The following is a 10,787-nucleotide window of genomic DNA, read 5'->3' on the forward strand; positions in this document are numbered from 1 at the left end:
TGCTTTGAAATTGTTGTGGTGATTTAACAAATTTCAGATTAGTAGCTATGACCAATAAAAGAATCTTGTATATGGGCAGATAATTATTTGCTCTGGCTTTTCCCTATGTTCCTGCATGAAAATCCTTTTGGGGAACAAAACATTGGTTCTCATGATTGTAGCTGTGAGTGAAATAGGACCAAATTTAGTGTCTGAATACATGAATCTCAGGATGTAGAGTTCAGCAGAGTATGTGTGCTACTGTATGCAACTTATTATATCTCCAGTGGCCCCCAGAAGCTGAAAAGAACAATGATTTATATATTGTTCAATTGTAGACATATTAAAGAAAAAAAATTAGAAGTGTACAATGGGTTTATTACATGATGGAGCAGTGGTCTCCTCACAATCATGCTCATTGGCTTTCTTAAAAAAGCATAACCTCTAGTGAGATTTCTGATTTCTACATTAAACTTTTTTAAATGCTAGCAATTTTAGCATTATATGGACCAGGTAGCACACTATGTTAATACTGATACTCTGCATCTGGAAGCAACAGGGTTTAGCTAGGGTGGTCTCGCATGGATCTGATGGCACTTAGAAACCCGTGAGTTTAGGCGACTGTAAAGAATATGTCTACCTTATAATTTAACACTTGTCATATCCACACTCATTTTAAGTGTTGCAGAAGTAAACCAGTCTTCTACTAATCTATTTAAAGTTCAGGTCAAATTGCATGGAAGATAATAATATAATACATGTTGCATCCAGTAATATTAAAGGATATTATGATGTCTGACAATAATCTCTGTTCTTCTGTTGTTTATATGGTTTCTGAAAGAGCAAGCCCATTTAGAAAACTTGTTCAAGTGTAACTGAAAGCATAATTTTCAAACTCCAGTGCCAAAATCCCTAAGTCTTGTTGCATGCAGTACCATGGCTCAGCCCAGTGATGAATGTGTTCCTATGATACCTATAGGCATAACTGCATCAGTACAAACCATTCCTGCAAACAGGAGACATTGGTTTTGCTACATTAGCAACTAGCATCTGAAGGCTGTAATTGCAGCAAATCCTTGGACCAGATAGAGGCCTAGGAACCTAATCTACCACATTTTATTCCCTTTTTTGGCTAAAGAGTAGTTTATTATTTTGCCCTGTAGAATCCCTGGTATCAATTGGGGCCCATCATTCCTTTGAACTGTTGGACGTGAGTGGCAATAAATTTGTTTTGCACTATTTTTGATCTATCAGATTAGGCAGTAGCAACGTCACGCTCAGTAATTGTGTCAAATAAGTAAAGCATAAGGATCAGGCTGCCAGCCCTGGTTTCAGGAAGGGTGCCACAAAAAGCAAAAGTAGAATTGTAAGCTAACTCAAGTGGGAAGGGGCCTCAGGAGGTTTCTAGTCTAACCTCCTGCCCAAAGCAGGGCCAGCTCAGAGCTCAGACCAACTTATGGCTTTATCCAGTCAGGTCTTGAAAAATTGAAGAGGCTTCACAACCTTTTGAGGCAACTTGTTCCACTGTGTGACTGTATTCATGGTGGAAAAAAGTTTTCCTTCTGTCCTGTTTGACCCTATTTTGTTCAACCTACACCCTTTCTCACCGGAAGAGCCTGGCTGTCATCCTGACAACCTCCTCATAGGTATGAGCAGGCTGCTTATAGGTCCCTTGAAGCCTTCTCTTTTCCAAGCTGAACAAGCCCAGTTCCCTCAGTCTGTTATTGTAAGACATTTAACAATAACATCGTGTGGTGATGGTCACCAGACTCTCATCTCAAATGCTGCATCAAGAAAGAAAATTGTAAATGAAGATAATGTAAAGCAGGTAAAGGTGGAAGACCACCAAAATCTGTAACAACAAAGGACACTTAAAAAAAAATTGTATCTGTGGGACAATGCTACTGCTAACCTTACTGGCAAGGCTGTCCTTTTTCCCCTTGCTAATGTAACCTTGTATTTGTCATGTTGAAGGCAAATGCAGCTTACACTGTATCCTTAAACATGCACCACATAGATTTACCATCTTCTCCTATAGCCTCTTCTAAATGTGTAACTTAGTTGTATATCCTTACCTTGTGCTTAAAAATCTGTACAACACTGCAATGAATTAACACTGTATTTTTAGGTTTGAAAGTTTAATGTAAGTCATGTTAAACCCTTCACTGACATAGGTTGAGTCTGCTCTCTCATGACTTTATGACTAGCATAACTACTGGAATATTTTTTGATTCAGGTTAAATCACAGTGATTTTCAACAAATGTTTACAAGCACTGGGTGAAGTGGGAGAAGAACATCATGTAAGCACTCATCACTACATATTCTGTATTGGTTGGATATTGTTATTGTTGTAAGTTGTTGGGTGAGCAGTGCAAAATATTTACATATTGTTCTGAAGATTAAAGTTTGTAAGTCTTCTGTTTGGATAGTTCTAAAAACTTGTTAAATTATATTTTATGACCGTGTACATCTGAATGTGCTCCTAAATGTCCTACTTCATAAACACCATGGTTTTCTGAGTGAGCACCAGATACGTTTTCACGTTTATAAGCTTCTACCACATCACCTGGTATGTGGATAGTTGTGGATCATTGTGTTCCATTCTGCAGTTGTTAGTTCCCCATCACTGCTTGTTCAGCAGTTAACTGCTGAAGGTGACAGTTCCTGCAAGACTGCTCTGAAAATATTTTCTTCTTCCTGTGGCTGCATTTACAGTCCCTTACCTGTAGATATTTTTTTTTTTCCTAACCCTGCAGAGGGTTCTTCCCTGACAGATGTAGCTGAGAATGATTCTGGAGCTTGTTGTCCAGCATCTTCTCAAGAGAAGGGAAAAATAATTATATCCAACTTTTATTCTCTGTTTTTATTTAGTTACCTTCTATTCAGAAACATCCCTGAAGGAAGGATTTTTTCATCCCTCACCAGCTTCCCATGGTGACTGATTGCCTTTTTTACCCCCACAAATTTAGGGAATGTAGATCATTAGACCCTACTCTCTAGGGGATAAAGTTACCCTATAGCTATTACTATTTAGTCACTTTCTACTTACTAAAAACTTTTACTCTGGATAGAGTTCAAGAAGCATATTTCAGATTTCTGAGCAACTCCTAAATAATCACTCTGGCAGCTTCAAGGAAGAGTAAATTTTTATTGTAGAGGGGAATGAGGAGATTCAAATTAGTTATTTTGACATTCAGAAGAGATATTCAGAGAAAGAGCAAGGCACTTTAAGTTGAGCGTAGTATGAGCTAATAATCTGGCGGAGAGTTTTATTAAGGACAGCAATAATTTTCTCTGTAAATAAGCTGCAAAAGTCTATGAAAGCAATGCACTAATCTTTCAGCCACACATTCTCCCCACAGCAGTATGCTGGATGCCCAAAGCAATTCAGAATAACATCGGAGATCAAGACATGAATATACACTAAAAACATCAAGCATGCAAACTCTTACATATAACTTTGTCTTTGGATTTGGCACTTCAGCGCAAGCCCCTTTGAATACAGTTTGCATGTAGTTTTTACCTCATGAAGCGAAATCCTCAGGGAGTATGACTGAAATCACTACAGTGAAGGCACATAACCTACTTTGCAGCAACAGATATGTTCCCTGTTTTTGGAACATGTATTGTTCCATACAATTCCCATTTCCATTTACATACTTACAAAAAGAGCCAACCACGTGAGACAAAATTCATTAGAAAGACAGCTTCAACAGTTTTATAAGCTATTTGAAGGCTGATAACTCCAGACGATACTTGATGTTAACCCATTGTTTTCTTGTCTAGTATACTCAGGAAGTGAATATTCTATAACTTTGTGCAACTGACTGCGAATGCTGTGGGTTAAAAACTGATACCTGCCAGGGTCACCAATCAGCACTTCAGTTTGCTGTGTCCTGATGCATTTCCTCAGCCAGTGATGCAGACCATCAGCAAGTTGTTCATCATAAAACATATCTCCTAGAACAATGAGGTCCCAGTTGCCGGCCTCTGAATTAATGATGTTCTTAATGGTGATGGGGAAGGGATTCAGGTTGTTCAGTTCACAGTTCAAGATCATTGCCATTCCTGCAACTGAAGAAAAGTCAAAGTAAAATTAAAGTTACATTTTAGGATTCTGCCATTCATTTCAATTTCATCTCCTAAATATTTTTATTTATCCTATCTGGGGACTTCCACGGTTTTTATTATGGGTCAAAATCTGTCATAAAGTGATGGAATTTTATCCTCATTGCACCATGGCACAGGGAAGAACTATTTCTGGAATGGATACCAATGGAAACCAATCACAGAATCAACCTAGAATATCCAACTGCCTTAACGTATGGATATACTTTCTCCCTAATCAATCAGTGATTAAATTATTAATAAACTGAATTCATAAGACAATTATGGGAAAACAAAGTCTGGGAGAAAAAGTCAGAATCCAGGCCCCAACACATGAAAATGCAGGAAAATGCTATGGTCCTACAGAGAAGCCAACTTGGCACTTGTGCTTGGAGTTCTCTTCCAAACCAGCCCTGACAGTGTGTGGGCCACACTTGATAGAAACTTTGCATGTTGTTCATTCTAAGGAGCTATGGAGATGTACTCAGTGCAAGAGAGGCTGGTACAACCCAGCTTCTAATACTGGCAAAATCCATTCATCTTTTAGCATTCTTAGAACTCTGTTTGTAACCTGAATTTCTCCCAAATGGATCAAATAAAAGTCTATGTTAAATGTGCTTTAAAAATTAATAAATATCTTTACACAGCCATTAAGAAAAAGGCCTTACTAGGGTCAATGTCATTAGCAAGGACTTGCGATGCACCACTCATCACAGCAGCTATTGCTGTTGCTCCACATCCACTTCCAAGATCCAAAACCGATCGTCCTTTAACAATATGTGGATTATCTAAAATATACCTGAAAAGAAAAAACTGTTAAAGCAGTGAACAAGATTATGCAAATTTCTCAGTTTTGCATTACACTGCATATGAGGTTTTGTCATATGTATACTGAAAACACTCTTCCACACGTGCAGCTGGTACATAGCTCCTTATTTGTGTCTGCTGATGTAAAAATCAAGAACCATCATGTTTCTCCCTTACATCCCAAACCAAAAAGAAATCCAACCAAGTAAGCAACGTTTTATTTCAATCAGCAACATTTTATTTCATTCAGCTCCTTCTTTGACAGGTGAGCTTATCTAAAAAATGGACACAAACTGCAAGGTGACTAAAATGCTTGGCATCAGAAACAGAAGGTAAAGATTTGCATAAATTAAAAGCAATCTGAAGAAACGTGAAGATGTATTTGCAGTGAATATTGCACTCATCAGAAGACAAGGTTGTTGCCCTAAAATACTGCTTATGCAACTCCTTGGAAGAAGAGCAATTTATCTTTCTTTTCCTGAGCCATGCAGACACAGATGCAAATACTTCTAGTCTGCTTAATGTTGTTGGTGAGTAGCAACAAGAAAATGAGAATAGAGCAGCAGTAAGCAGAAAGAGTATCTTCATTTAGTTGCTGACACCTGCCAAGAGGAATCAGCAAGCAAAAACCTCTAGGCTGTAACTGGAGAACTGACAGAAGGCAAGCAGTGGTTATTGTTAAACACTAGGAATCATATAGCCATTACTAAGGGTTCAGAACTTCAACAATTCTCTTGAAATTCAATCTTCTGCAAAGGGAAAGGCCCTAAGCGACAATGGGAAGAGCCCTGGGTGACATAAATTACTGCAAATTGCCATAAATTTACTACCAATTGCCATAACTTCTGTTAGAGGAGAAACAGTAAAGGATTCTACATTTGTATTGTCTTCTGACATGGAGGGTGATGGCTGACTCTTCACACAGGGCTACTGGTAAGTAGAGCTTTTGCAGGTGTGTTCCAATGCAGAGAACTGTAATGGAAATGGTATGATTGGTGTAACTGGTGAATGGAGGGAGGGAAATGTCTAGGCCTAGAAGCACCAAAAAAAAGGCCTAATAAGGGTGTTAAGTGCTAATGGCACCTAAATCCCATCACATCGGTATACGGATTCCCAGGAACCCAAACTGAGAGAACAAAGACAGCCTACCCTCAAACTAAACAGTTCAAGCCATTAAGAGACCATAGCAGGAAGGTTGAGACCAGGACTGAAGATACAAAATACCCAGATCAGACACCCAGGAGACACGAAGAGGGCTTGACATCCCATGCCTCTTGTCCTACATGTCATCACAAGGAATCCTACCAGACAGCTTGGACATGCACAACTTGGTGCTTTTTAATAGGTGGTTACGTATTTGCTACTTTGAGCAGACACACTTTTCTGAGGGCACCCACTCAGGACATTTGTGCAGAGGCTCAGCAACTCGGCTGTTTGGCAACACTCCCCCCTGAGGCCACCACTCCTCTGAGGACAGCCCCTAGTTTAGGACAGGACAGAGGACAGGGGTGGGCCCTCCACAGAAAGTGCTGAGTTTCCCCGTTGTAGGGGCTATGCTTAGATTTGCAATGACTTTCCCCCAGTAACTTGTGCAGAACATGACCTGGCCTAATGCTGCAAGTGCCCTGTTTGCAGCGGAATGGTTCTCAAATTACCACTAATGATGGTGGTGACGTAGGAGAGCTGGAACCAACTGTATCCCCTGGCACATACACTGTGTATTACGCTGTATGCTGCTGTTGGGGACTGCTCTCTGCCATGCTGTGTTAATGGGGTATCTTAGGTTACACCAAGAGGAATAGCTTGAAACAGGAGACTCCAGATGTTGTGGAAATGCCGACTGTGAAACGAGCACAGTTACAGAAGCAGCATGTTTTCATGCTCCCTTTTTCTTTTTTACTTTCCCAGATTATCCAGTTAATTTCTGACATTCCCAATACATCAAATAAATGCATAAACAATAAGTCCATAAAGTGGTGAAATGCCAAATAATTATTATTGCTACCCAAATATCTGGACATATGAATCATACCATAGCAAAATGTAGACATTACCTTACCTAATTTAATTATACAATGTTTAGGAGGACTCTAGTTCATCTACATGGCAGTACATCATCAACTTGCAATTTAACTGTAAGATCCATATTTTTCCTGGTCAAAAATGCCTTCCTGTTTATGCTTTCTTGCAGAAAAACAGCAAAGCCCCAGTTCAGATCCTTCCCTTTCATCTATGTGGGGAATGTCTGACAGCTTGCTCTTTGCTGTAACAATTATGAACTTGTTCTGCTGTTTAAAGTGAGAGATTTGATTTTATAGAATAAAAGAACTCTAACTAGTTCCTGGGAATCAGGAACATTAAAGACATTTTGACAGCAAGTGGCCAAAATCAAAATGTGACTTCTGATATGACTAAAAGGCAGCCACAATAAAGCTGCTGAAATCCTAAGTGAAGAGAGTGATTCAGGCTAAACAGCACTCCAAGTGAATCAGCATAAATTTACTTTTCTCAACAGACCAGACACACATCCACACTCCTGTCTGTCTTCTACAGAATAAACCCTCATGTGTTACAACAAAATAGCAATCCTCCTGTTTGGAGTGACAATGACTTATAGAATTAAATACCTCGCTAGGTTTTGATGGCAACTGCACAGCCCTTCCACAGATCCAAATTAAGCCTCATTGTCAACCCAAACATCGCCACTGAAGACAACAGATTTCAACTGAAGAGCCATAAATTATTCTATATACAGCAGGTGCTGAACCTTCACTGCCAGCCAGCAGAGATTACGTCTCTCCTGTGTAAGCAGAGAGGAGTATGGATAATGTGCTCTCATAGAAGGCAAATATACATTGCTAGGAATCACTACAGAGCCAGGTCTGACATCCTGGCCCGCAGCAGACTGGACTTACCAACTTTGGTGACTCTACTGCATACCTGGAGAGAGCTTGGCCTCCTGGCCAGTAAATTGCCCAAAATGGGTCCCCATAAGGCCACAGGTCAGGTTTTTCCCTCCAGAACCTGCAGTGAGGGGTGAGGAGGCGCAGTCGTATCTCTGGTGTGAGGTGCCCGCTGCTGGTGACCTCTGTGTTCTCCTCCAAAAACGCTCTCACCTCAGGGTCCAGAGACTTGCCGGCACTCCAATGGCAGCAGCGCTGCCAGCGCAGAGAGGGGCCTCTTCTCCTGCTCCTCCAAGCCTTGGCAAAGGTGTTTGACCTGCCCAAGAGGTGGAGCCACTTCCAGCTGCAGAAGGCCATGTCTTCACAGGGACAAACCGTCCCCAGGAGAGCTCAGAGTTCAGTTTATCTGAAGCAGGTGATGAGGCAGAAAGCTTGAAACAAACTCACAGGATGTTGGTTTTCATAGCAATGGATGACAGTTCCTGAAAGGAGAACAATGCTACGTAAGTGATGTTTCTTCAGTGACTTCAAGCCTGTGCACCACCGGGGCTTTAGGAAGAGGAGGTCAACCTGCTGCTATGTGACCACAAATGCGTGCCTTGCCCTTACCCAGAGAGCCTTTGAAGTCTGAGAGAAGTGGTATTTAAGGAAGAAGCTATCAAGAGACCTGTTCAGGAGAGTGCTATAAATATATCCCGTGAGAAACAACCAGTTAGCAGGACAACTGATAGACATGAAAATTACATGTGCAGCCTTTTAACATCTCTGTCCCTCTGCCTTGAAGATACACACACAGCAAGCTACTCCTGTTTAAGGTTCTTCCATTGAATCTTAAGATTTTGCAGTAGGTCTCTGGGCCTATGGGCATAGCAAACATAGCAAAGGTTATCAGTAGGTTGAGAGATGCCATTAATTACAAGTTTTATAACGGTGATAGGTCTTTTATATAAAAGCATCTTCTTAAAGTCAAGCGATTAAAGGATTTCCTCAAAAGACTTTCCTCTCTCTCCCTCAGATTTGTCAGGCTGCCAGCTCCAGATGAAAAAAAAATCCCCAAGAATTGATCTTAATCAGAATACCCCCAATTTGTTGCATTTCAGTCCATGTTTTAAAAGGATTGGTTAGTCTTATGGTGCAAAAGTCGCATGTGGATGCTCTCACCTGTAGAAGAAAGTAGACCTCCACCACTGTAGCCCACTCCCTGTGAGAAACTACATAAACATGCTCCAAGCTGTCCAAAGAGAGAGAAACTGAATCCAACACATTTTTAAAAATTAAGTTTTTAAAAGGTGAGACATTCAGACTGGATGAGCTCACACTCAAAGACCTTCTGACACCACTCAAGGCCAGTTTTCAGGTCACAAACCATGGAGAAAAGGAGAATGGAAGATTGGTACATCAGAGTTTAGACTCATTTAAGAATCAGAATGGAGAGTGGAGAGCCACAGCACTCAGATGAGAGCCGAATGAAGAAAAGCCTGTCAGCCCTTCATCACCATCACCATATTCTCCTCATCCATCACTTCTTGCAGACCCTAGGTCTTTCTTACGCTGATCCTGTGACTATTCTTAACCAAGCAGTGGCCTGAAAAGAGAGAAACTGCTTTCCTGCCTTCCTGCTCAGATCTCCTCCCTTCATCCATCCACTACTGTTTCCATATCTTTTTTCCTTCCTCATCTTGTTCTCCGATTTCTTTTCATCAACTTGGACTTACTTGCTTCAGGGCACAGCTTTTGAGCCTCCCCCTAAGCTGATGACCAGAGAAGCATTTAAGACCTGTGCTTCCACAACAGCAAGACTACAAGTAGTAACAGACACAAGAGAAACTGCACTCTCTATTTTGTGATTGTGTTTTATTTTCTGCAGTGGTTTTCATGAAAAAGCAGAATGATGCATGAAGAAAATCAACTTTAGCCCATCCCTGCCAATTTTTCACTACAGAAGAATTATGGCCAGTTTTGCCATCCAGAGCTGCGCAGGTTGTCCTTTAAAAAAGCCTAGACAAAGGGACAACAGGAAAAATATGCTAATAAACCAAAATCTTAACACTTCATATTTCAGTACTTTAGTTTTTCTTTATTTGTCTGTATCTTTAGTAAAAGTTCATTAGTGGCATTTTTACTAAATGTTTAGTGGCATTTTTGTTGTGCGCTGGCTTTAGGTACTGGATTTAGTTTGATCACTTAAATGTTAAGCTGTGAACTTCCCTCCCATAACACTTTGCTTTTTAGGCTGATAGTCCTCTTAAGTTTTTGTTTACATCATTGGCTAAAGGCTTTGTGGTTTTATTTCAGATAAATACATGTGACTGAACAGTTTGCACTTTTCCACATTTGAAACTGTCAATCATCAGAGTCCATGTAATTAATGAATGTCATTAATGAATTCCTTCCTTCCTGAAGGCAGAGCTATATAATCCCCATCTGCCTTAGGGAAGCCTGAAGTCAATCAATCAGAGATACAAATCTTGTCAGCTAATGCTGTATGCCGGGTTTTCCCCATGAATTGCTGCAAATTAGCAGGGCTGAGATTTGCTAGTGGATATTTTGCATTGCCTGTCATGATAGTTACTCTTTTTAAAGTAATTGTCGGTAGAGAAATATCTGCCAAGAGCCCTGCGCTCAAAATGCCAAACCCAGCTTAAGCATTTAGCGCAGGAAGGCGTCAGGATAGATGCCTTTGTGCCTGACACTCCTGGCCTTCCCATCTTGGGGATAAAATCAGTGGGCAAGAAGAACTTGGAAAAGGGGACAAAACCAAAACCAAGCAAAATCCCCCCACAGACCAAAAAAAAAAAAAAAAAGCAGCAATTCACATGCAATTTAAGATTGTAGGTTTTTTTGGTTGGTTGGTTGGTTGGTTTGTTTGTAAAGCAGCAGGTGCCTTTGAAAGCGTAACCACGTTTCCCACTGGAGGAAGCCAGATCTAACCAAGGCCCCAAGCTGCTCGCCTGGGCCCGGAGTACAAGGGACACCGGGGCAGGCCAGCA

At 40.7% G+C, this 10,787-nt stretch overlaps 2 protein-coding genes across 2 annotated transcripts in view; one reads left to right on the forward strand and one right to left on the reverse strand.

The window, feature by feature from the left end:
* Positions 1–4,099, forward strand: part of AMN1 (antagonist of mitotic exit network 1 homolog (S. cerevisiae)) — a 33,854-nt gene extending 29,755 nt beyond the window's left edge. Inside the window, exon 8 of the mRNA XM_010081908.1 lies at positions 3,845–4,099. The gene's annotated coding sequence lies outside the window, so the exon portion shown is untranslated. The remainder of the gene's footprint in view (positions 1–3,844) is intronic.
* METTL20 (methyltransferase like 20) lies at positions 3,699–8,154 on the reverse strand. The gene is made up of 3 exons (XM_010081907.1): positions 7,835–8,154; positions 4,756–4,886; positions 3,699–4,054 (listed from the first exon to the last, which is right to left on the reverse strand). The coding sequence occupies exons 1-3, from the start codon at positions 8,152–8,154 to the stop codon at positions 3,699–3,701; spliced, it is 807 nt and encodes a 268-aa protein (XP_010080209.1).
* Positions 8,155–10,787: the final 2,633 nt, after the last annotated feature.

Source organism: Pterocles gutturalis, unplaced genomic scaffold (assembly GCF_000699245.1).
Source record: "Pterocles gutturalis isolate BGI_N339 unplaced genomic scaffold, ASM69924v1 scaffold5044, whole genome shotgun sequence".
NCBI lineage: Eukaryota > Metazoa > Chordata > Aves > Pterocliformes > Pteroclidae > Pterocles > Pterocles gutturalis.